The sequence below is a fragment of the Falco naumanni genome, unplaced genomic scaffold (assembly GCF_017639655.2).
Source record: "Falco naumanni isolate bFalNau1 unplaced genomic scaffold, bFalNau1.pat scaffold_54_arrow_pat_ctg1, whole genome shotgun sequence".
In the NCBI taxonomy this organism is placed as follows: domain Eukaryota; kingdom Metazoa; phylum Chordata; class Aves; order Falconiformes; family Falconidae; genus Falco; species Falco naumanni.
In genome coordinates this window covers 155,941-182,540 of record NW_024427554.1, presented here as the reverse complement: position 1 = coordinate 182,540, position 26,600 = coordinate 155,941, and the positions used below count along the sequence as shown (strand labels likewise).

Below are 26,600 nucleotides of genomic sequence, written 5' to 3'. Positions count from 1 at the left end.
TCATAAATCTGGAGAACAGGTACAGTATCTTTCACAATTAAATGTTCAGTGAGAGCTGGAATTTCCCGTTCTATTTACTTTGTTACTGACTCATAGTAATACATCCTTAAAATTATTTTTGAGTCAAAATAAATTAGCGGTGTTCTCATGTTTTCTGTATAGCAAAGTAGCTGCTGTCCACTGTAATCTGCAAAAAGTCGTTATGTACATTATGTACAATTTATGAAGAGGGAAGTCTCAGAATAGAGTGGAGAGGTAAAGACTAAGTGGAAAGAACTACGATGACGAGAAGTCATCTTTCAATGCTAGCTAGAGAGCAGACAGAGTAAAAGGTGGGGGAATGACAGGCAAAAATACTGGAATCTGGTTTACCCTGTGAATTTTTTATATACATTTTTTTGAATGACGGGCTCTTCAGAAGCCTTGGAGTAGGGTTCTGCCAGTGTTTTAACTAAGAATTTCTCCCTGTGCTAAAAGTGAAGAACTCTTGACAATGAGGAGTCATCCTCTTTCACAGTGTTGACAGAAGCCAGTAACACAGAAAATAGACTCATGAATTACTGCTCCAAGAAAAGAAGAAATTTTACTTGCAACAGCTAATGGGAGAAGTCCTTAGCTTTTTAGTTGATGTTTTTTTGAGTTATTTTTCCAGTGGTTGGAAAAATAATTACTGACTAGAGTTACTGACAGGATGAGAACTGGAGTTTTGCAGGTAGAAGAACACTGTAGCCTTTCACCTTTCCTGCTTCTTCCTTGTTCTGTACCCATCATACCGAAATGTCAAGACTGATTAAACCCTATGGAAAAGGATTCTTAGGGGCTCCAATGTTGTTAAAATCTTACCTAAAAAGGGAGACTTCAGGCTCAAATAGCTGCTGCTGAAATCTTTCCTGTTGACCATGATGGGCAAGGCTGAACAGGAGTTAGGGTTGCTTTTCATTCTAGCAGCATGGCGCCTAATTTTGAAGTGACTGCACTCTGAAACAGAATCCAAAAGACGAAGACACCTACGTACTCTGAACAGAGAATGTGACTTGCATCCTTATTAGGGCAGTACAAAACCCTGGGTGCTCGCAGGTCTGCTTTTATCCAGCTTTCAGGCAGATACAGTTGAGCAGAAAAGCTTATTCAGTCTGTGTTGTGCAGACAGGAGAGGTGTCACAGCTCTCCTGCATCCACAAAATGTTGAAGTCTATCTTCTAAGCAAAATTGTGGTGTCCATGTTACATGATGGGGGTGATGGCACATATCAAATTGTATGGCAGGAAGCTGCCTGCATTTTGCTGTTTGTGACCTGAGTGAACGTTGGTGAAGTGACAGAAGAAGTCTGGTAAGCGTACCTTCATGGAAGCAGAGTAGGAGCAGCCCCGTCTGTCTGACCGACTGACCACCCGCTGCTGTACGTGGGTGGAGAGGCTTCTAGGAGTAGCACGCAGACAATGAAAGTTTGTAATAGGAGTCGCCTACAGGAGAAAATGCCAAGAGTGAGGTTGGCCCTGTGACTCATAAATAGCGGACCCTTTTGTATTTTTATGATTTTATCTATGTTCTTCCTGTCTTGCTCGCTTTTCTTGTGGGAAGAATGTTGTGTCCCTCTCCAGCAGCGAAGCTTTGTGTATTGAAAGGCTATTAGGTAGAAGCCATAGGATTATGGAGCAGGAAAGGAGATGCAGAGTGATTAAGGTGAAAAGAATCCATCTCTGGTTTTAGATGCCACACTTGACCTGCTGGGACTTGTTTCTTTCTGAATACTTGTTCCTTCAAAACGTTCAGTGTGCCTTCCACACAAACAATACAATGAGTTGCTGCTTCTAAATTGTGTCTGGAACTATCTGGAGTCCAGTTCTCAGATATAACAGAGATTCAAGGTAGGCACCCCATAATAGGCAGCCCAGACTGAGTGAGTGCCTGCTTCCGAGGAGTTTGTGACCTGTCCAGTGTTACGTAGAAATTCTGAGAGAGGAGAGGATGGAATCCAGTTTTCAACAGTAAAAACATCCGGATCATGGGTTATTTCTCCACATTTCACAAGCCTGTCTTTCATTCAGTGGCCCGTCCATGTCTTCTGGAACAGATGGGGCAGCAGTTTGACTGAAATACTCTGTCTAGATCCATGTCTAGAGACACATTTGTGTCGTGCAAGGAATAAAGCTGGGGTCTTCAAGATTTCAAGCCTGTGACTTTGTTGTTCATGATTTTCTGTGCGCAACACATAGGGAAACTGAAATTGCTGGAGGAATACTGTGTGGCACACTGTGTCAGAGATACAGAGGTGTGTATCTATGTATGAGAGAGAGGTTGTGCATGTTTAAGAAACAGGAATGGCCTCTTTGTGACCATATGTAGTGATTTTCAGCAAATTTCCCTTATACATTAAAAAGTAGAATGCCTTGGAAGAAAGGAATTCACCCAGATGCATCTTAAATCTGTGTTATGATAATCTTCTCTCGGAGTGCACAAATTTGAGGGGATATATTTTATGTTAAGATTTTTGTCACAAGTAGGATGATTCAAGATGCACTCTAGGTGTAAATAAGTAGTATTAAGTCATACTGTTTATAAAAATGTGTGGTTTTTCACTGCAGGTGAGAACTCGGGATCTACCTTTCATATGTCATCATCAGCTGAAAAAGAAGACATGAAGGATGGCATTGAATATTATGGTGTGCAGGTATGTAAACCCAAGTATTTTGGATTGCAGTCTGATTCAGTAGGCTGTATTATACACTAAGGTAAAGAAAACTTACCAGTCGGTGAATAATGCAGAAGGGACGTCCTGTAGGTGAAGGCTGTGTTTACAGTCTGAAGGAGAGTTGGATACAGTCTTCTTATGGTGGGGTAAAATCCCTGTCACTATGTCGGATGCTTGCTGTTACACTGATTTGTTGTCAGTTGGTTTGCTTAAATTTTGAGCGGTGTTTCTCCTCTTGTGCACTGCTGAGAAACAGTGCCACCAAATGTGGGTTTTATTGCCTGTGCAAAATGCATGTTCAAGTGAAGAGGGAGATTTGTCTATAATATGCTGATCTGTTTGATGAAACATGCCGGTCTTCCTCTTTGTAAGACAAAGGTCAAAGAGAACGCCTTGAAATGTGGTGACCTTTCTGAGGCTTCCCCAGCCTCTGCAAAATACGCTCTTGTTTGGCCACGTGAAGTGTTTGAAAAGGGTTTTCTCGGAGGGTATCCTAGAGGGGAATAAGGCAGGCGTCCTGCTTGTGGCGGGCGTGCGGGGCAGGGCTGCACAGCGGGGTCTGGCGTCCTCTGGAACACCCGAAGGGACAGCGTAGCAAATGATTTCCACCCCAGAGCCGGGCATCACGAGAGAGGGACGTGCCTAATTCTAGCAGGCAAAGCGCAGGACTTAAGCCTGTTGCAAGGTGGTAGTAGTTGGCCAGTGAGCTTGGGAAGGGGGAGGGTGAGACAGGTGGTGTCTGAGGTGCTCCTTCCCTCTTGTGAGCGGAGGGGTCTTTGCCGCGGGAGAACAGGGCCTGGCTGACGAGAGGAGCGCGAGGAGCGTGACGGTCTCAGCCCGCTGGGACACCAAGGCTGCAGGCCCTGCTCAGGAGGCACCACGAGGGGAAGGGGCGTGTGGGCAGGACTGTGACACGGGGCAGAAGCAGTGGGAGCTGTTGAGAAACAGAGCGTGGGGACAGGGACTTGAGGGGGCTGGGTAGGGTTAAGGCATGGTGCGGTTTTCCTGCGAGCTTGGGTTCCTGATTCCTGGGATGAGGGCAGGAGCAGGCAGGTTTCCCTAATAAATCCTTTCCTTTGCACCTTGGAGTGGAATTTATTATTTCTGAAGCTTGGGTGAAGAAATCCTCCCTTAGCCAGTTCTCTGTGTGGTGAACGGTAAGAAGCTTGTCATGTTCATTCCCGTTGGGTTAGCTTAGGTGGCCGGGGACTGTACAATGCCAGACAGTGGAGCGCGATGGAGGGAGGAGGGTGGGTGAGAAAAATGTTGGCAGTTTTAATGAAAAACGGTATTAAAGCAATAAAACATGAAAAATAAACATGCTCTGTGACAAATGCTGGCAGTTACAGCAAGCGAGCAGGCTAAAAGGTAAAAGCAACCCTAATGCCTAGGCAAACCTAACCCAAGAAACTGCTGTCTCTGAGTCCTTCTCTTGTTAAGAAGATGGTGTGCAGTGAACCTTTCATTTAGTGTCCCTTGATTTTTTTTATGAAAATGGCTTTCAAAATGCCTTATTTCTATTACAGGATGAGTTTGCAACAGAAATCGCATAGATTAACTGTAGTAATTTTTCTTGATAATCTTTCTGTCTGTACCTGTTTACTTAAGGATAAATATATTTTAGAAACTATCAACTTGATAGAAAAAACAGCACATGAAAATCACACTAATAAGGCAGAAATTTTCACATCAGAAATTTCACAGCAGAAAATGAGGAATTGCACAGTGCTGACAAGCAGTTCTAAGTCCAAAACCTTGGCAAGAAAGAGATGCAAGAATGTGGGTTGAAAATGAGAAGAGGGAATTGAAAACAAGTTTTAAAAACGTTACAGCAGAACTAAAGCAGCTGCTTGGTGAAATTAATGAAAGTGGGAAAACTCCTTCCCTTGTGGAAGAAATGTCAGAAGATGGCTTCAGTGCTGAGCTGAAGAGTTCTCATGCTGTTTCATCTCATGCAACAGAATCAAGTAACAGCTTAGAAAGTAAAGGTGAATTTGGAGACATTAAACTTACGCTAGGTGGAAAAGTACCCAAAATGGAAACTGTAATCCGAGTCTTGGTGTCCTTCCTGATCAAGATAACTGAAATGCAAACATGGAAGATACCTGGAGTACAGATGAAGAAGATTGCACAAATAATATGGATGATACAAAGGTGCCTCTAGCAAATGGAAGTAGTAGAAACGTAGTGGGAGGTCCTGAATACTCCCCGAGATACAGCTTAAACCCCAGTCTTTTGGATGACATTTCTAATATTATTCCTACAATAAGACAGTTTCTCCACGTGGTGAAAATGCACTTTTTGTAACAAAGAGGGAACTTGGAAAAGACTCTGGATTTAGTGATGACTTTCCCAGGGACTGCTTTATCGACAAAATAGGAGAAGCAGAAATGGAAAGTCTTTTTGCAAATGCTCAGCAATCATACGTCATGCTGAAAAGGAATCTTGATGAAGAACTAAACCAAGATACGGGAAGATTTAAGGGTAGGGTAGGAATGCTGCAAATAGTATTCCTGGCTTTGGAGAAAGAGAAGGTACAGCTGCCAAAAGAGGTAGTTCACCTGCTACTCTTTATTCTTTAATCTCGCTCTGGATCAACGGTCCTGTTCACTTTAGCTATTCATCATTAAAGGAGGATGCTTCCTACAAATTGGGGTTTGTTCTAATGGAAATGTTACTTGTGAACAAAGAGAGCAGTGGAGAGTTGTCTTTTTCCCCATTTTTGGGAAACGGAATGCATTATTGCTCCAGTTTAACAGCAGGTGGCACTCGGTTCCAGTGCAAGTAGTTATCACTACATTGCCTTAAGAAGAAATCCATAGAACTCTATCGGTTCTGATTCTGAATCAAAGAATGAAAATAGCTTCTGAACAGGGTCTTGACTAATAATTCATGTGCTGTGATATCTGCGTGGTGTGTCTTCATTGCCTTTCACTAAAATTCCTCTTTCCTGTGAAACCAGTTGTGTTTGTGGGTTTGGGATCTTTTTTTTTCTTTTCTCCCGTTGTTCAGGGAGCAGGAGCCCAGCACAGTTCCACTTGATATTCTTTTCTGGTGGTGTTACAACTGACATTGTGCAGTCCTCCTAACTCTTTGTCCATCAGTAATGCTTTCACTTCATTGTTGTTCTCATGTTTTAAGAGACACTATTGTTTTCTTTCTAAGGGCTGTCTTCTTATTATCTTTACTCATGAGTGAATTCAAAGCACTTTCAATGACACGATACGCTTTGTAGTGTAATTTTGTGAAAAGGCTTCTCTAATGTTATATTATTTCAGGGGTAAACCCTGAATTAATCAATCTTGGATGTGGTGTTTCTGTCTTTTAGAAATACTAAGAAATACATGAAGCTTAACTTTCTTTTTATAGGTTGAGAAGGAAAAAAGCAAACGAAGAATTTCAAAAGTGCAGGCGGTGGCAAAACAGGAATGTCTTGGTAAATTAAATATACCATCAGACAACATCACTAATCGGCAAATGAAACAAAAGATTACTGTAAGGAAGAATGACTGTTTGAAAATGGAGAATGAAAACACGATAGAAGAAAAAGACAAAAAGAATTTTTCATCTGGGGAGAGCTCAAAATTGATTAAAATGCCAATGAAAGGGTAAGCTAAGGAAATGATCTCTAATTCTTATTTGTAGTACTATGTAAGTGTCTTAGGTTTTCTGATACTGTGGTAGGTGAAGTAGTTTCCTCTGTGGTGAAAGCCATAGTGAGTAGTCCACTGCTTCTCAAAAAGTGAAGAAAATGTCTTTTTAGAAAACACAACGCTCACGATATTCAAATCTATTGCCTGCTCTAAAAAAAGAAAAGGAAATAAAAAATAAACGCCCACCCAAATTCCTGTGATTTCCTTGTCAATACTGAGGCAAAATGCATCTTCAAAACCAGAACTGAAGACTGGAAAAAGCAGTTATTTTTGTAGGAAATGGCCACCTAGAAAAGAAAAGTAGGAACTTGGGGTTTGCTACTACTCCCTTTTCTAGGTGATTTTAGTGATCTCCGTGCAGTTGGTGTTTTCCTTTTCATTAAGTTAATATGCCCTTTGTCGGGAGAGGGGAAAAGATGATATTACCAAACCAATCTCAAAAGTCTAAAGAAGGCACACGTATTTTTATGTAAACCTAAAGCAGGCGTTTTTTCCTGTCTGTCCTTCAAAGGAATCTCTGCTCTAGATGCTTTCTGTAACATGGATGTTATAGGTATTCCAGCTTAACCTGGCTCTAGCTCAGATTCCACGTGTCCCCCTCACTCCTAGGGGCAGGTTTTTTAAGTACTTGGGTATCTTCCACGATCTTTGCAGTCAAGTCTGTGTTTTTATAGTAGATATTTTTTGTCTCAGTCTTTTCTGGACATCATCTTATGTCTGTTTCACAGAAATGGTTTTGTAAGCCTACTCACTTGGTGATTTATTTTTTTCCCCCTTTCTGTTTAATGCAGTAAAATTGCCCTGAATGCCAAAGTTGCAAAGAAAAGTAGAAGGCAGCCTTCAAAGCAGAAGGCTCATCAGCAGATGAGCTCTTCCAGTGGCAATCATGGTCAAGTACGGGATGATAGCACTTCCAGTGAAACATCTGAGGATGAAGGAAGGTATGCATAAAAGGAATGTTGAAAACAAAACTTACTTAATGATGTAAATTGACCTAAGAGCTAGAGGCAAGTTTGGGGTTTTGTTGTGTGTTGAGGCTTTTTGTAAACCTGATGCATATGAAGATTCTTGTTCTTTCTTGTGACCACACTACCTGGTGCACTTCCTGTTGACAAACACTTCACTTTTGTTTAGAGTGCTTTGAGCATGCTGGCCAAGTTAATGATAAGGTCACTGTGCACAAATTCTGATTAATTACATGAGTGTGTGCACAGGCATAGAAGTATTTCATGTGTTTAAAAAGGGCGAGGAGAGACTTACAGAAAAGCAACATCACTCTTTCACTGCAGGTATCTCAGGATTTTTTGCCCTGCTCCCCGCTCCACCTTTTCTCTTGCAGCTGTGTACCCTCCTGACTTCTCGCCCACCCTGAACTTACTTGTGTGGGTTGTGGCAAAGTGAGAAAGAGAGTTTGGGATTGCCCCTTTCCCCACACTCCTGAGCTAGACCCGGAGGTGTGAGGTTTCTCATCGCTGTTGACATCACGTCAGACAGGGGTGGCCAGCAGGCACCGTAGGCAGTTCAGCAAGGACAACTGCAGAGCCCTGGCCTGGGAGGGGAGATCTCCTTGTGGTGATCCCCGGTGGGATGGCGTGGCTGGGGAGCGGCCCAGGCAGAGAGCGAGCTCAGCAGGAGCCCCCGTGAGCTGGCAGCTGGGGCGGCCCGCAGCGGCCTGGGCTGTATGGAGGGCAGCAGTGCCAGGGCACTGGGGGCAGTGAGTGCCCACCCCGCCGCAGGGCTTGCTGAGCTGTGTCTCGAGCCCGGGGCCCGGTGTTTGGCCGCCCAGCCCAGGAGATCTTGCCCAGTCCGTGTGAGGTCGGCAGGGAGATGCCGGGCTGGCCCGGGGGCAGGAGCACCAGCCCTGTGAGGGGAGGCTGCGGGAGCTGGGCCTGGGGGAGTTGGGCCTCCCAGCGCGGGGGGAGGGGGGTACGAGGAAGACGAGGCCGGTCCCAGCTTGGCCTGGGTTTGACTTCAGCAGGTGTTCAAAATCCTCAAACATCTGTCAAGTATAAAGAAGTAGTATTTTCATTCTAAGTGAATTCTCCAAGCAGCGTTAAATTTATACTTTCAAAAGTTACACTTTTTGCGAAATTACACTAGAAATTACATGTAAAGCTTTCTCCTTGCAATATACGCCATTCAAATACAAATGTTTCTGTCAGTCTTTCAAGTGATTTTAGTGGTGGTTGATTCTTGTCTTGCAGAATTTCTAAAGCAGGCTTTCAATTGGCAGTTCTTTCCTTACGTTGACACTTGATTTTTCTTTTTTCTTGTTCACTGTTGTGAATATATGGGAAAAAATAGTCAAAATAATGACCGAATACAAAGCTGCTTTCTTGTTTGGGTACCGTGGGCACACCATGGACCGTTTTTTACCATGTCAGTGCTCATTGCTGATTGTTTCAGTTGGTAAAGAAGCTGACCTTCCATAAGGCTTTCCTTGTAAGTCAGCTTCAAAATGAAATTGCTGTAGTTTCTCCCAGAGGTAGATCCACTGAGGTTTTAAACCTGTTTTTAATCGTATTCAGCTTAAACCCCATGCATTTCTGAATCTGGTTTTGAACACTGACATCCTTCTCGAGTAAACAGAAACTGCTTGTTCTGTCTGTGGGCAGCCTTACAGAAGGCTTGCTGAAAAATTGTTGCCATAGATAAGTGGCGTGCTGATTCACCAGTATTACTGCTAGTCACTGAATCCGTAATATGTAGGCTCAGTATACTAAGAAAATGTATATTAACCATAGTAAAAGTTTATGATGCTTTGATCTGATGAGACAACAAACTCCTTTTTCAACATAATGGCTTTAATATGAAGAGGATTTATTTTTTTGTGATGGAAGTGTACACACTAGTGTGCATTTCCCTGTGTAACCTTACAAAAACCTGGTAAATCAATCAATGGTTTATTTCCGTATTTTGTACAACTGATACCGTGGACAATGGAATGAAGTTAGAATTCTTTAAAAAGTTGAAAAGTACAGTAAAAATATGGAATCTGGAAACGTTTAAGTTTTTTTATGGTTTGAGTTGTCTCTGCAAGTTCATCATGTGGAACATCTACTTTTGTATCAGTGCTTTTGTTTCTCAAATACTCTGTTAAATCCCAGGTGTTCTTTGAAACAAGAAGAAGCAAAGAGACTCAGAGTAGAAGTGCTCTGTGAGAAAATGAGAGAAAAACTGCAAAGGAAAGACGATCAATATTGTAAAGAAAGGGAGGAGAAACAGAAACTTGAGTTACACTCAAGGAATTTAGAAATGGAGATAAGAACACTGAGAAAGCTCTTGAAACAGGTATATTAAATAATGAATTAAACACTTCCTTTTCTGCTTCTTTTCACTTGTATTCCAGTATGCCTAGAGAAGGAGGTGCTTTGTTCATGGAAGAGGCATTGGATAACTATTGCCAAATTTTGAGGGCAGTAGAGAACAGTTGGTTCACAATTGGTCTGTTGTTGTTTTGTTTTGTTGGGGTTTTTTGGCTTTGCAGTTTATTAATCCTTTTTTTCTTTTTCAGAATTTTGGTTTCATTTGTATTTCAGGCAAAGCCTGACTTTTTTCGAAATTACTACAAAACATCCTGTATTTCTTCTTCTTAAATTTTCAGAAGAAAATTAAAATTTATTCTTTATAGGTGGATTATCATAGCTGTGGGGAATCAAAAATCTTTTCAGGTATTCTGGGGAGAGTGGGAAGATGTATTGCTAGCTCTGATTTTTCTCGAGATGCAAGCAGTTGTATTACTGTAGGTTGAAGAGGAACATGATGAAACACAGACACAGCGCTCTCAGGAAAAGAGGGCCAGAGCCCTTCAAGAAGGAATTTTGAACAACCACCTTGGGCGACAAATGGAACTAGAAGAAGAGACAAGAAGATCTATAGGAAAAAATTCAGAGGTAAGCAGATATTTTTTTTCGAATAAGTCAGATTTCACCATATTTGTTTTAAAGTCATAATAAATCTTATATAACTTCCCGTGTTTCTTGATGGTTTATTTACTGTTTACCGGTGTAACTTATATGGGTAAATACCTTTCCTGTTTTCTCTTATGTCTTTTCTTATGTCTTTAAAAGTTCTGGAAAGCAGCATCACTCCTGTATGTACCTGTATTACTTGTGCAAGTCGGAAACTAATAGAACACACTATTTACCCCGTTTCTTAACCTATCTGTTATTTGTCATTTCACAGACATTTTATTATCACTTTTTAGGGTTTCTAGCAATGAGACACCTAGCTACCTATGTCAAGGTTGGCCAGGAAGAAAGTTGTTTGACAGTGTTTGTGTTTCCATTGCTTTTTTTTTTTTTTTAGTTATTCCCTTATTGAACTTACTACACTTTCTTTTCCACCTCCACATACTGAAATTTTATGATCGAATATCAACAATGAATTCAACTCTCTGTAGGAGTTAGGGTAACTGGAGGAGAAAAAGCAACCATAAACACTGTATTCAAAAAGATCTTGAAAAGAGTTTACTGAATTTCCTAAGAATGTGCAGTGCTTGGAAGCCTTGTTTGTTCTTGGCTGTGCTGCCCAATAAATGTAGGATGAATGTGTTTAAGTGGAAAAAGGTTATACATACAATAAAGAGGAAATATACAGGACTATTGCATTCCGGGGGTGATTGAGTTTCATAGCTAACTTCCAGTAACACAAAAGGATAAGTGTTCAGAAGACATTTGAGAAGGAAAATACCCTTTCTAGCCTTGTTTTTACCAGATCTGTAGCACAACTAATTCAACCTTAAAGGCAATATTATAAAGGCATGCACATACAAGAAAGCACTGTCATTTTAAAAGCTTTACACTTGAGATGTTTTAAATAATTTTATTATTTGGTTGTAGGTTTAAGGGGGTATTGTGTATTTGGGATGTTCATTTAGGTTTTAAGGATATGTTGCACTTCCGTTGTGTACGTACATTGTACCTGTGCGTGGGTTCACAGAGTAGCTTATTGCCTGAAACTTCATCTTTGAAGTCATGCTTCAGTATTAGAAATGTTAAAATGCAGTTTATTGCTGCAGGTTTTTTTGTAGATTCATTTCCCAATTGGCTCTTTATTCATGTTCCCTGTCATTCAGGAATCCAACACTGAGAGAGAAAAGGATCTGTTGTACAAGAATCAGTTACTACAAGATGAGATTGCTGTGCTAAGGCTAGAACTCACTCAAGTAAGACTTAGGCACCAGGAGGAAGAAGGAAAATCTTTAGAGGAAAATAAGACCTTGAAAGAAAAAAATGAAGCTCTCAAAAAGGAACTTAAACTGAACAAGGAAGCATTAACACAAACAGTTCTTCAGTACAATGCACAGCTGGACTTACTAAAGACAGAATCTGCAGTGCTGACTTCCAAACTTGAGCAGACAAACGAAATTAAAGACAGGCTAGAGACAGAAATCAAATCATTTCATTCCCGCCTGAATGCTGCTGTTCAAGAACTTGAACGTCATCGGTCATCAGAAAAGGATGCTGAACAAAGATTTCACAGAGAACGTGATGAATGGCATCGCTTGCAAGACAAGCTCCATCATGACCTCTCCGACACACAAGAAACCAACAAGAGCTTGTCTCTGCAGCTGTGTAAAGCTGAAAGCAAAGCTAATAGGCTAGAAAATGAGCTTCACCAGTTGGAGCAAACCCTCAGAGAAAAAGCTTTGCTTGTAGAAATGACACAAAAAGAATTAAGTCAAGCCCAGCGTCAGGCAAAGGAATGTGATCGTGCTCAACAACTTGAGAAAGATCCAGTAAGCGAACTTGTAATAAAACAGGAGTCCTTGCAGGAGCGATTGGCCCAGCTCCAGTGTGAAAACCTTTTACTGCGTCAGCAGCTGGAAGATACACAGAGCAAGAGGATCATGAAAGAAGAAGTAGTGAATGATGTACAGGACCGGTTTAATGATACTCTGAACAAACTCAGAGCTGATAGGGAAAAGCAAATTTATCTCATAGAAGAGCGAAACAAGGATTTAAATGCCATGTGTACTGATTTAAGGGAACAAGTCTTCGAATATGAGACTGACAAAGTAGAAAGAGAGGTAAAGGATATGCTTAGAAAGAACAATTTAAAGTTTGTCCGTTCTTGAAATTATTTTGTTTCTACAGTGTACCTGGTATGTTATGTGCATGGGACCAAAGAATACTGATTTGTTCTGGTTTGTTATGTTTCTCTCGGAATTGCGGAAGGTTTTGGCAAACGGGATGTTAGTCCTCAGATCTAAGCAGAGAGCAGAAAAAAGGTATCCAAGTCTAAGCTTTGATCAAGAAAGGTGATTCTTCTTATTTAGTTCCTAAAATGTTGAAGAACTCCAAAAGATCAGATTCCTCTAGAAGCCCCTGCCTGCTGGTTGGTGGAAGATCCCATGAAAGCTTTAGATGGGTCAGTGTTGTACCATGGAGTGCATACCTACGTAATCCCTACTGTGAGCAGAGGCACTGCCAAAAGTGTTCTCCAGCATCTTTTCCACCTGTTATGTCTAGAAGAGGATGGCCTTTGCTTCAGCGAGGGCATCTGTTTCTGTAGTTACATATTGGTCTGTTTGATGTGAAACCTGAAGGGATGGATGGAATAGCCTCAGGAATTCTGTCCCGTGGCATTCTGTGGAACGTGGCTAACGGATAGAGACGTCCGGCAGCTTCTCTGTGGAGAGCGCTAGATGCACAGACTGTACGTCGGTATTTTTCCTGTGCTCTGTGTGTGTGATACATCTTTCTTTTCTCTTTTGAAAGTGCGAGAGTGAAAGAAAGGAAGTGAAGAAGCTGGTAGAGTTGAAACACCCAGTTGAACTACGTCTAGACCAAGAAATGAAAAGAAACTTCGATCTGCAGAAAGACTGTAAGAGGTACGGCTTTTTAGCGTGGTGAAGAGGTATCCCTGTGTAGAAGTCATGTTTTATTGAACTGTAATGTAAAAAATAGGTGTACCTAACTGTGAGCAGATGTCAGCCTCGTGTTAGTTCTTGCAAGGTACTTCTGTACACCAGCCCCTAGTTTTCAATAGCTGCCAAAACAACTGCAGATGCAGGTTGCCCTGCAGTTCTCCTGGGAAAAAGGGAGTCTTTCATTCCTCTTTTCAGGTGAAATCTGGACTCTCCAAGCGTATGTGGCACAGGAATACTGTTTTTTCCTGGTAATTCCTGGTGTGTCAAGCATGTTAAAGATGAAGCAAGCCGTGTCTGTGCTGTTTACATGAGAGTATGTGAAAAAGTCCAGTTTTGTTCCTTTGCTTCATTGTTTTTGTGACTAATTTGCTGTGCAGGTTGAAGAGGCTGCTGAGCAGAGCTATGAAGAAACTAAGGGTGTATGAGGAGAGAGGGGGACTGTCCCAGCTGAATTTGCAGGGAGAAATGAAGAACGGGTATTCTGAAATGGTCAATGAAGCTGACAGATTAAGAGCAAAGGTGAGCTTTGCTTTGTTTGGGTTATTTTGGTGGTGGTAGTTTTTCTTTTGGAACCTCTGTTCTTTCTTCGTACTACTTTTCATGTTGTTGACTTTGGCTGTATTTCTGAAATTATTTGGCTGGTTTTTGATGTTCCTTCTATGGTCACAGTAGTAGGCGACTGTAATACTGATGTAGCTCTTAGGGGTAAAGATGGAAGTGTTACGTACACAGCAGTGTCTGCGAGGGCACATCAGGGGTAGGCTGTCCTGCAGGGGAAGGGCAAAGCAAGAGCCACAGCAAGGCTGGCAGGGTCTGTGACCACACGGGCCAGGGATCAGCCCCACAGGCCCTCACCAAGAAGAGCAGAAGAGTTCTGGGGACAGTTCTGGGGACAGTAAGCAGAGTCCTCCAAGAGTGCAGATCACCAGGCCGGTCCATAGGGATGGGCAGGTCTGCAGTCCTACTGGGACGTCACGTCCATGGGTGAGGGCCAGGGCTGAGAGCAGTGAAGGCCCAGCACAGGCCTGGCTGCAGCTTGAGGCCGTGGCAGCATCGTCGGGCTCCGACGGATGCATTCCCTCTCGGAAGAGAGGGGAGTAACGCCACCGTCACTCGGAACAACTCTGTGCAGTTGGCCTTGCCCAAGGTCACCCCCTGAAGCCTGTCTCGGGCACGAGTTGAGCAGGAGGCAGGTGGGGGTTTGCTTTTCGGCATGGTGTCTTTGCTTCCCAGGGCACAATGCAGTGTGAGGTGATGCAGAAAAAATGAATGCAGTAACTTATTGCTTACTAGTAGCGGACTCAGTCCGTCTTTCCTGGTCTTGGAGACCCAGAAACGCTTTTGAGGTTGCTCTGGCTGTTTGGTAGCATGGAACCTTTTATCTGCTTCTCTGCTCACTTGTTGCTAAAGTAGCTGTGTTTCAAAGTTATGCTCCTTTTTAGAAGATATTATTGTAGAACGAGTCAACTGCCTTGAGAGTGGCTCATTTTTAGTTCACAGGTTAGCAGCATATTTGTGTTCCTGTTGGAAGAGCTATTTTGAATGACAGGGAATGGAATTGCGTTTGGGCAATTTTAAATAAGTGTAAAGTTTCTACTTATTTTAGAGACTCTTTCAAGTGTTGACTCTGCTGGTTTCCCCCACTTTTTTAAAAACAAAAGATGATGGGATATCATGTTTTATGGTTAATAGGTATAGACGATGGATGTTTCTGGAGGGGGAAAGAAGGGGATAGAGCTGTAGTTGACCATTGGGACCTATGGGAAGTCTGATATTTCCTGGAAATCTTTTGAAAACAAACCGTAGCTTTGACCTAAAGAGACTGTCTTCTGCCACCACTGCTGCAAAAGCGGTGTTCTGAACCACTACTTCCAGATCTATTAGCGTAATGGAAGGAAAGGGTATCCGTTTCTTGCCTTGTCAGTTCTGTGACGAAGCTTTGACCGTGTGACAGCATGTGACAGTTCCTATGAAGCATGATACATGGGGTTTTTTTCTGATGAAACCAGAATGTGGCTGTGATGTAACTGGGTATGGGTGTGTTTGATTTCCTATGATCGTATGAACATCTCGCAGAAGAATAGCCCTAGTGCTTTTCAGCCTAGCCCTGCGGGTGTAATGCCGCTGGTTTGGTACCTCTTGGTCTGTGACCCACTGCAGAACTGAGGAAGGATGGGAACCTGAGGAATGCTGTCAGAAATGATGTGAAAGCTGTTCTTGTTTTAAAAGAAGAGCCTGGTTTCGCTTTTGTTTTAACACTGAATCAGCAGATGATAAATAGTCTTGATGGCCAACTCCTTTACCAATTTTCACAGATTTGACTAATTTTAGATCCCTCTGAGTTCCCTGTTTTTTTCCCCTTCCCTGTTTACAGGTTGATGAACTTTCCCAGCAGCTGGAGATAGAGTCTAAAAAAGGCATGCAGCTAGAAGCACAAAATCATGATTTGCGAGAGGAGTTGTCCACCATGTGTGGGAGCCATGAAGAACTGGAAAAGAGCAAAAGCCAGCTGAAAGAAGAGGTGGCTAATCTCAAACACCATATGGAGACTAACATGGTGGATCGCAGCCAAATAGAACAATACAAAAGAGAGGTGGAAGAACGAGCTGCACAAGAAATAAGACAAAAACTGCAAGAAGTCAATCTGTTTTTGCAGGTAAGTTAGTTTCTTATGTGTGTCTGTTATAGACTTCTGTTTTGGTTGTCATTTTTAGGGGTGGTGGTGGTGCCTGATTCCATGTGTTACGCTGTACTTCTGTTTTTCCTGAAGGGCAGTGGGAGAAGGGAATATGGTTGGGCAAGATGCTTTCATGTGCGTGCAGTGTGCCTGCAGGCCCTGAATCAAAAACTTGCCCAAGGTAGGTTTTCATTTTGCAGTTCTTGGAGGGGTATCACTGTCCACTGGTCTTGTTCTCATTGTTTAGGTCTTGTTCTCATTGTTTATCCTTGAATGGGTATTGCAACTTAGAGTTGTCACAGCCAGCCATACACATCTTCCTTAGTCATTGCACAAGGGGCAACGCTCAGAAAAGAAGTCACCAAAGCTGCAGGGTGGGGGCTGGGGGTGCGGCATCTCCATAATTTCTTTGAGGAATGCTATGCCCTGTCCTACAGAGATAGTGTTCTTCCATCAGTAGCTTTGATGAGTAATAGTGCTAAGATGGGGGTTCTTTCTGAATGAAAAGAATCATTTGGTGTGGTAGTTCCAGGGTTCTGCCCTGGTCGCTGATGGCAGTGAGGAGGCACAGTTGCCTCGCTGAATAGAGCTGGGCCCTTGAAATTGGGTACACGCAATTGACTGGCGAGGAGAGTTCTCTTTTTCTTTGCGGTGGTTGAAAGTGTGTATCTACTTCAGATGCAGGCAGCCTCCCAGGACAGATTAGAACAAATCAGAGCCAGTCATCATGCTTTGCTGACAAAACAGCTAGAACACAGAATTGGAGACCTCGAACGTGAATTGGACAGGATAAAAAATACCCAACGAGACAGTATTTTTCAAAAAGAATCCGCACAGGCAGAAGTGGAAAAGTACAAAGACCTGTATCTGGAGGAAGTTAAAAATGGAAGATGCCTAGCAAAAAAACTGGAAAGGTAAGTCCCTGCTCTTTTGGGGTGATAATAAGATACTACTTTTTCCTCAAGCAGTTTTCTTCATTAAATACCTTTTCTACATCTAGTCAGCATTATGCATAGGATAGCATATTTGTGATGAAAGTACCTTAAGGCTCCCCCTGTTCATTGGAACTATCTTCATTTCTCTTCAGTGTTCCAGCAGTAACACCACCGATCATGGGCGTTAATAGGATATTTTTGAAGTTGAGTTTGTTTTAACAGGCAGCCTTTTTGCCAGTCTCTAATCTCCTCTTCTTACTCTTAAGTATGGCAGAAAAGATAATGTCAAGTCCTTTACTGCTTGAATAAGGATAGGCCCTTCAGAGAATGGCATTTGATGCTATGAAGAAGAAGAACAACAAATCTTTTGGCTTCCATTTTAGCCACATGCCATAGGTTTCAGCTTTCTTTGGGAAAGGAAGGGTAGCCCAGAGTTCTTATGCAGGTGATGTACCTTTCAGGAAGAGCTATGTAAACACACGGTGTGCACAGACTGCTTTGAGGCCTTAATGCTGAGAAGTCCAAAGTATTGGTTAACTCTTGCTGCTTCTTGCAGGTAGAGTGACTACTTAGAAATAGGCTCTCCAAAAAAACCCCAGATCCAGTTATGGAGATTTTTTTTGGACTCTCTTAATCCCTTCCACTTTCAGAAGTCAGATAATAATCAAAGACCTGGAGGGTAACTTTGCGGAAGTGTTATTACCAAAGATAATTCTTTGTATGCTTCTGAATGTTTCAGAGCTAATGAGAGACTAGCAGAAGCCAACGCTAAGCTCCTTCAGGAGTGCCATAGAAGCAAACCTTTAATTGCAAGCAGCGCTGTCAGTGGTCCAGTTCTGTATTCAACTGAACTGGGACATATTAGCAACAATCTGGCACTGAATAGAAGTCTAAATCTAGCAGGAAGCTTCCTAACCCCGACCGTGATTACGTTACCATCAAGAAACAGAGTTGAAGCCTATGTGGCTAAGGTAAGCGTTTTTAAATACTGTTCTCAACTAGTGTTGAAGAGTATCTGTAAGCAAGGTTGTGCTTTTCAGTCTAAAGTTAGAATCCATTTCTAGTTCCAAACCATATGCTCTAATATGCTAAACCAAATTGCTCATCAAAACAGTACACAACTAGGTGGTAGAAACAAAGACTTTTGGTCATCAGGGTTATACAAATTTCCAGAAGTGCTCAAAGACCAAAAAATACTGAGATCTAAATGACGGACTGCGTAACAACATTTCTTTTGCAAGAGAAACTGTGATGAAGAATACTGTGGCATAGGAAGCTGCCAAAGAAGCTCTTCAGTAAAATTTAGTGCTGATGCCCCATCCCTGGCGGTGCTCAAGGCCAGGTTGGGTGGGGCTTGGAGCAACCCGGTCTAGTGGAAGGTGGCAGGGGGGTTGGAACTGGATGATCTTTAAGGTCCCTTCCAACCCAAGCCATTCTGTGGATGACCTTTTTTAAAACAGCTAACTTTATGATGCGTGCAAAATCCCATCAGACATCTTTGTTTGAGACACCTTTTCCTCCTTCACTGATGTTCATGCTAGCAGTTTCTTCACCGGAACTTGTTTTAGTACAATACCAACAAAGGGATGCTTCAAAACTAGGATGGTATGAACAGGACACGTAACTTCTCACTTGAGTGCGGGACGTATGCTGTGCATAGGAGGCATTTGATTTTGTGGGTCCTGCTATGTGGTGTTATATGTAACTGCTCCTCAGGAAGTCTACAGAGCTTTCTGATTTTGTACAAAAGCTGCAACCTCTGCGTACCTCTGGTCAAAGTATGCCCTGTAATTAGCAGTCAGCATGATAGCACATCCCTCACAGAATGGTAATCGTGATATCATGAGACTTGGAAACCAGATGTCAGTCGTTGTAATCCGTTTCCCACCTAGCATAGGACTGAGGCATGGGCAAGCTTGCCTGTTCAGTCAGTGTCTGTCCCTCGCATATTCTGTTGTTGAATGGATGTGAGAAGCATTGGCTCACTTTTAAGTCTATCTCGGTTCAGTGGTCCCACCTACACTGGAAAGAATCCATTTAAATAACGTGTCTGCATACTGTGCCTGGCTTAAGAAAAAAACAACAAGCCAAACAACAAAACAAAAATGGACAAAGCGGTGTGTAGGTAGTGCGTAGCAGCGGCAGTTAAGAGATGAACTTTTCTGTATCGTTGCGAATGTGTTTTTTGTGTCAGAGGGGTGGACATAACGCTGCATAAAGAACATGGGAGGCAATTAGTACTGTACCACCTGCAGGGATTATTCTGCACGCAAGCAGCAGAAAGGAGGCGAAATTCAGGGATCCACTACAAAACTGAAGTAAGGAGAAAGCCAGGACAAGGGAACAAGAGGGACAGGGAGCAGGGAGCAAGTGAGGGCAGGGAAAAAAAGAGAGAGAGATGGGAGTGAGATGTTACAAGAAGAAAAAGGCAAAGGAGGAAACCATCCCACTTCTAGGAACAAAGCTGTCCTAGTTTAAAAGAAAAGGGTTTAACAGTTGTGGTTTCTTTTTTTGAAGAAGAAACAGGAAAAAAAGAATAACCTCCCGGTTACTAAATCCAGCTGCACATCTCTTTATGATATTTCTTCCTGTTATCACCAGTTAGGGAACAACTGAGACCAATTGTAGTGGCACTGCTTGTAGCCTCAAGTCACCTGACGTTCAGTGTATTCAGGGAAGTCTTAAAACCTGATCTTCTCTGGAGTCCTTCAGAAGAAAGGAACTGAGTTCTCAGAGGTGCAGTAGTTGCTAGAGGACTAGGTGAGTATTTCACTTAGAACTGCGGGCTGAATTGTTCTCAGTCGGGTGCAGTATGTCATGTGCATAACATGCATCTGAGAAAAGAGGATTGAATTGGAACGTAAGACTTTGAAGTCAGGAAGTAACAAAAGGGAAAAACTGCACGTATCCCTCTGCATACAATAATGGGTGGCAAATCTCAATCAGTTTCCAAATGCAAAATCACCAGATGCACAGTCTGTGCTGTCATTTCCGCAGGAGTCCCGTGCCATTCAGGAGGCAAGTTGGAGCATGAGGGAAGAAATCAGAGATTATAGTTTTAGTCTATTTTGAAATGCTTTGCTGGTTGTGCTGCCTAGTATTCTGTCTGTTCACCAGACTGTTTCAAAACAGAAGAATTTCTCTGACTCTAAGCCTTTTCTTCACTTCACTGTTTACTTCAGTTATGCCTCAGCTTTGTTTTCCCACTAACCTGGTTCCCTTCTACAGAATTTGCCTTGCCTTTAAATTCAGGATGCGCAGTGCTGCCTTGGCTGGAGATGACACATGCTTCTGCCACTGAAGCTCTAAATGACAGGGAGTTAAGAAGCTGAAATTGCAGTGTGCCTCAGGCAGTCCTTGAGGCTTCTTTTTTTAGTCAAAGCTCTCTGCAGATTTGGTGTTCCTTGTAGTAGCTTCCTCAAGGTGAGAAGGGCTATTGGAAGTAGAGAGCATGCCAGCCATTCTGAAGAGGAAGATGTTTGTGTGAATTTCGTTTGTGCAGAAGCTTTGAAATAGCTTCAGGGGCAAAGAGGTGAAAATAGTTCACACTGCTATTATTCAAAATGATGGTATTCATTCATTGGTCCTGCAGCTGTTGGAAAAAACCCTGGTAAATGATGCTGACAAGAGGAAGGAGTGCTTCACTAGCAAGTGGACACAGTTTCTTCTTTAGACTTAACTAAGGAATTTGGTGTTTAAAGGCTTGAAAGATTGCACCATTTTCCTAAACATTAAGCATGACTATCAGTGATTACACATAGAGCCGTACATGTTGAAGATGGTCATATCACAAGTTCAGCAAAAAACGAGCGTGTTATTCTTAAAAAAGCATAAAGAAATGTGTTCCATTACAGTATAGCCCCTTCCCCTTTATCAAATATATACGCTACAGAAATTAATAACCTTGAAGTGCAAAAGGATCTTTAAAAATACAAAAAAAGTTCATATTGGCACAAGCTTATTAACCAGTAGAATCCCAATCACATGCAATGTCTTCGGGTTTTTTTGGTGGTTTTTATTTGTATTAGAGCTTCAGTAATGTGGAATAAATTACAAGTACTTGACAAATTCTGTGCATGTAATTAGACAGTGACCGTAGCAACTAGCAATTCAGTATTTCAGACCTGCTCCCTTAGTCCATAGACTAAGGCAAGGAATGTCTCCTGCAAGTGCTGCAAGGAGGTTTTGGGACTGGAGTCCTGTTGTTAGGTTTAACAAATGTCAAGCTTAAATCCTCAGAGCTGTGCCAAAGGCTGGTGAAAATGAACATGGGTGTCTTGACAGACAAGAACAGTGAACTGTGCAACCAGGGTGAATCAGTGGATAAATGAAACCAGTTTAATGTGGGAAGGGAAATGTCTGCTTCCTACTTCATCTTCCAATTTCTGTTCCATTTCTGATTTGGCTTTCTGCACTCTTGTAGCAGTCTTTGTTGTTAGCTTTTTTACTTGCTTCATTTACATGTAGGCCACGTTCTTGTTTCTCACTGAAGACCTGTGAACTTAAGGCCGTTTTTCTTTCTTCTTCAGCTCCTTAATCAAAAATCTGTCCGTCTCTCTTCTCTGCAGCCAGATACATGGCAAGGTTTGCAGCCAGCATTGTTTAATGTTGGGATGGTATTTTATACTGGAAATGTTGTCTGTTTATGCTGTTAGGTTTTGATTAAAACTTACTGATGTATTCACATTTTCCTAACACTGCGCATATTTTGAACTTTAGTTTGTCCAAGTGAAAGAATGACTGCTGCAGGGGACTTCTCTGCTTTATGTATTTGTAATGCAATGGCTTCTGTGGTAGTTAACCATCTGTGAGATGTAATGCAATGGCTTCTGTGGTAGTTAACCGTCTGTGAGATGATAGTCTATGGATTTAATCTGTTATCATGGAACTTTGAGCTCTAGGAGTAGGCTGGTTTACCCTCCTTGCCACTTCTGATATACAAAAAGTTCTTGGTGGTCGCAGCAGTTGTGTCTAGGAACTCAACTTCAGAACAGTACTGGTACTCCAGACTCGGAGCATCATTTCACGGAGTCTTACAGGATCCAGCTTACTCTGTGCTAAAGCAGCCTGTGTGGATAAGTAGTAAGTCAACACCACTTTCTGAAAAAGAACTGTTGAGAAGGTGCCTGCTGCAAATGAACACCTGGTGTGTTACCGCCTGAAGAGATGTGCAGTGAGGTGAGAAGTGCCTGCTCAGGAGGTTTGGGACACTCAGCTGTGATGCCTTTCCCAGGGGTTTGGGGGGAAGGAGAAAAGTGGAGGCAAGTTAAGGTCCTCGGAGGTGTATTTTGCCTGGCTCTTCATTCATTCCCTTTTCAGAAATCAGTGTGTTGGCTTTATTTCCACCTATTTCTCTTCCCTCAGACATGGATGAGAATCACAAAGACATTGATGGAATGAATAAGAGGAAAACAAGACCTTTTTCTTCTCTTGATTGATTTGTACATGTTGCGGAGGGTCCTGTGGACCTTCTAGTCATTGTGAAGACTCAGGAAACCAGGGAGGGTGGTTTCTTCTAACACCACTCACTACTACGACTTTGCTTGCGCTTGGTCCTGGGTTTGGGCCGTATTTTGGTCTAGGCATTAGTTTTCCTGCTTTTTTCTGTTACCTGTGTCTCGTCTCAGGAGTTAGGGGGTCCTTTCTCCCCGGAATTTTGCTTCTGCTTGTACCTGCTTGAAAACAATCAGAGATTTGGGGGGTCCTTTTCCATTGTTCATGCAGCTCTGTTGGCACGGAGTATTTCAATGAAGTATCACAGAGTGGTGCTTCTCCTGCAGGATCTAGTGAATGTGGTCCCAGCTATCCCTGTGTTCCTGGAGAGAGAGCCCTTCCCTCCGCTTCGCTGGTTTACAGCCCCGCTCCTTTGACCCTTGCAGTTACTGCCTGTTACTGCTCCTCTTGTGAGGGTAAGCAGAGTGGTTTCCTTCCTGAGGCTCTTGCTCTCTGTGTCCTGTTGAGTACCCTGTGCAGTGTTTCCGTTCTTCTTGTTGTTGTTACGCTGCTAGGTGGGTCTGCTCATTTCATAAAATAAATGCTCCTTCCCCTAGGAATTCAGTACTAAAATCAAGAGAGTCGCAGAATGAGTGAGGGGAAGGGGCCTCTAGAGATGATCTAGTCCAGCATCACCCCTGCTCAAAGCAGGGTCAGCCACAGCAGGTTTCTCACTGTTCTGTCAGCCAGGTGTTATACATCTCCAAGGATGGACACTCCACAACCTTTTCTGGCAACTCGTTCCAGTGTCTGTCCATGCTTACAATTTTTTTAAAAATAATAATTGTAAAAATCCTTGTGTTAAAATTTCCTCTATCTGGATTTGTGCCTATTCCTCTTGTTCTTTTGCTTGGCACCGCTGAGAAGAGTCTGGCTCCATCTTCTGTACTCCCCCCACCAGGTATTTATACACATAGATAAGGTCCCTCTGAGTTTTCCTGTTCTCCAGTAAAGAAACAGTTGCAGCTCTCAGCCTCTCCATACAGCTCACGAGGTCCAAGCCCTGCAGCATCTTCATGGCCATCGTAGCCCTGGAAGCTGTATGATACATGTTTTGAAATTCACTTCTGTGTGTCACAAATTTGATGGAAAAAATGTAGGAGTAGCAGGTATCAAATGTAAACAGCAGCATATAGCGCTTGGACTGTGACTCTTAAATTAAGAGATGTGATTCCTTCTTGTGAAGGCTTCTGAAGGCAGAATCATAAGTGAGAATAACTTAATTGGTAACAATACCCACTTTCTAGGGGAGAAGAGGCGTAAGTGCTCCTTTGTAGTGATCCAGGCTGATTCCAGCTACATAATAAACCCCACAGCACTCGCTGCGTAGAAGCTGTAGCTGTGGTTATCTTTTCTTAGTACACAGTTTGCAAGAAAAAATTGTGTGTGCTTTTATGTTTTTATAAATGTGTGTCGTGGTATTTGCAATAACAATAAAGAAGTTTTGGCATCATCTGTAGGAGCTCTTTCAATTTCCCATCTTAAGGTGGAGAAAAGAAGAATATTGGCACACGCTTTTTTCTATACAAATGGTGTATGTCAATCCTGCAGCAGCTGCTGGTGCAGCTCTTCTCTCTGTGAAGTCGCAGAAGCCAGCCTCATCTGGCTGATTTGTCCCTGTGGGTGGCATTTGTACCTATCTCGGCATGTAGCTGACATTCTGTTCGTGTGTTTGATGATCAACTTCAGCCATACCTTCACTGCAATAACTGTGCTAGGCTTTCTTGCTTTCTTCCTGTGTATTTTGTTAAATGCCCAGTAATAATCCAGCTGGTGAGTTACAAATTGTTTTGTTAACGTTGCTGAGCAATGAGGCAGCTGCAGCCCGACTGACCAAAAGTTTCTCTTCAGTAGAAATCAAACCCCAAACCAAGATGTGTCTATTTGGAATTATATTTTTAGGTTTTCTCTCATTATGTGTGGATTTTAAGAATGTTTTAGAAGTTTAATATTAGAAAAACGTAACTGTTAAAATATTAACTGTATTTTCTGTATAATTCTAGGTACGGCAGGAACTAGATGAAATAATCGCTAAAGAACTTAAACAAGGTAATGTGTCACTATGTTAGGGGCATTTTTAAGGAAAAAGAGGAGTGTTCCTACTCTTGAACATAATGGCTTGAAAGCTGTGAAGTTCCTGTGCTAAGCACAGGGAGGTTTTTCTGCTAGCTTTCCAGTTTAGACTTGAATGTGAAAACTTCCAGCTTACCAAAAGATTGTGTAGAATGTTATGCAGTTTCCTGAAAAAGACAAGTGCAGAGAAAACTAACCCACTTCCTCTACACGGGTGCACTTGGCTTAAGCTGAAGTCACGTTTTTCTAGAGTGAATCGTTGAGCACAAACGTCAAAGGTAAAAGAAGCCCTGAGAGAAGATGTTTATAGACTTCAGCCATCACTGCTTCTTCCTTGTGCATCAGTTGCATTCTGCACTAAATCATACCGTGTACATTCTCTGATGTTGGACCTTGGTTTTTTGCCGTTTCTTATTCATTGCTTGTATTTGTAGCTTATATGTTGCAGTCTTTTTTGAATAAGCAAGAAAAATATAATCAGTGATGAAAGATACCCTTTCTTTAGGAAAAAATGATTTAGTAGCACTTAGGCAAACATAAGATGAGTTGAATGCTTTTAACACATAGCATGAAACATGCTCTATAATATGAGGCCAGGTGTCGAAAGAGGAATTCCACCTGTTTCAGGGTAGTCGTTCCTCCAGAGTCACTGCTTTGCTTTGCAGTGACTGGTGCTATTTCAAAGCAGGTGGCCCCTGTGAGAATTTCCTTCTGTTCCTGCATGCTTTTAGTAATACAGAGAGTGTTCAGCTGTAGCTTCACAGCTCGTTCCATGTGTCCGAATGGACACAAAGCCGTTGCATTTCATCCGTGTGCATTTTGAACCTGACTGTGCATCTGCTAGGTGTCATAGAGTGCGTTTGGTTTCAGGACCTTGTCTGAAAAACGTGGCTGGAGAAGAACAGGAAAGGTGGGCTTGCTGTCATTGAGTATGTGTTTTTGTGGAGGAAAGAGGGTTTTGCCAGGGTGAGTTACAAAGACGCCCCTCAAAGAAAGTGCCAGGCTAGGAGACTTGTCCTGGCCTGACTGCACTGCAAAGGTGTTTGCGTTTTCACCGGCGGATTCTTTTTAAGTTTGTCACAGAGAATGCAGAAGCTGGTTTTTAGGAGTAGAGTTCCAATAAATCACTGCTCTGAACATTCAAGGAAAACAGATACTGGAGGTTCGAGAGATCTGCAGGGGGGCTCAGTTTAGCACTGGTGTAAGCAGGAGTCATTTGTGGATTCCCTGAAGATGTTTGCTGTGTAGCCTATAGAATTTCTTTCGCTGGCTTTAGAAATACTGTTGACTGGTAAGCAAATGTGGAAAAAGATTGTTTCTTCCTTTGTGCCTAGCCCTTTGATTGTTACGATCCCTTGGAAGTTTTTAAATCTCTTTCTGGATTATAGTCTCTCCAGTTATCCATGATATTTTCATAGTGACTGATTTGGCCCTGTCTAGTGTAAAAGCAACACTGGAATCTTGTTTCTCTTCTCCCTAGCCACTGCTGAACTTGAGGCTGGATCTGCTGGAGCTTCTCCCGTGGTATTTTCCGATGGATCTTCAAAAAGTATCCACGTTGACCAGGATCCCCTTTGCAGGGCAGTACAGGAGTACCGTGATGTTTTAACCAAAAATTACCTGATTTGAACAAAATGCTGGGAAAAAAGCTCCGGAAAGGATTTTGTTTACATAGCGCGTCTATAGTTTCTCATCCCACAGTTCAGATGTGCAAATGTGTTTATTGCAGTCCGAATGTGAATTCTATTAAATGGATGTCAAGCACATTGCACTTGCCTGTTGGTTTATTGATGCATAGGTGTTTTATTTTGCACTCACCATAAGAAGCACACCTGTTTTTTTCTGACTAGCAGAATGACTCACCTTGATTCTTGAGCGTGACAGAATTGTCAGAATGTTTCTTATTAAGGTAGATGCATTATTTTTTCTCCACTGATGTTCTGTGTTTTAACAAAAGCATTCCCTTTGTTGTGCTTAATCCTTTCACCCTATGTGTTGTTCATGTTTCCAGTGTTGCTTTAATGCTTAGGACATCGTTTGATGTGATTTGAGCCTGCTGCTTCAGTCCAGATGCCGTGACTGTTTCTGCCGATAAAGTGAAATCTTTACCAGTGGTCATGCTGGAGGACGGGGCACTTTACGTTGCTGTCACCTTATGCGCCTTAGGTTTAACATTACTGTGAGTGTGTAGCAGTGCCAAGAG

General features: G+C 42.4%; 1 protein-coding gene across 1 annotated transcript in view; it reads left to right on the top strand.

The window, feature by feature from the left end:
• Positions 1–26,161, top strand: part of LOC121082272 (ankyrin repeat domain-containing protein 26-like) — a 43,365-nt gene extending 17,204 nt beyond the window's left edge. The window contains exons 17-29 of the mRNA XM_040581616.1: positions 2,586–2,671; positions 6,062–6,300; positions 7,137–7,286; positions 9,453–9,636; positions 10,092–10,238; positions 11,423–12,376; positions 13,068–13,180; positions 13,597–13,738; positions 15,594–15,875; positions 16,575–16,810; positions 17,571–17,802; positions 24,328–24,373; positions 25,878–26,161. Coding sequence (XP_040437550.1) covers positions 2,586–2,671; positions 6,062–6,300; positions 7,137–7,286; positions 9,453–9,636; positions 10,092–10,238; positions 11,423–12,376; positions 13,068–13,180; positions 13,597–13,738; positions 15,594–15,875; positions 16,575–16,810; positions 17,571–17,802; positions 24,328–24,373; positions 25,878–26,026 — 2,960 coding nt within the window. The 3' untranslated portion in view covers positions 26,027–26,161. The remainder of the gene's footprint in view (positions 1–2,585; positions 2,672–6,061; positions 6,301–7,136; positions 7,287–9,452; positions 9,637–10,091; positions 10,239–11,422; positions 12,377–13,067; positions 13,181–13,596; positions 13,739–15,593; positions 15,876–16,574; positions 16,811–17,570; positions 17,803–24,327; positions 24,374–25,877) is intronic.
• Positions 26,162–26,600: the final 439 nt, after the last annotated feature.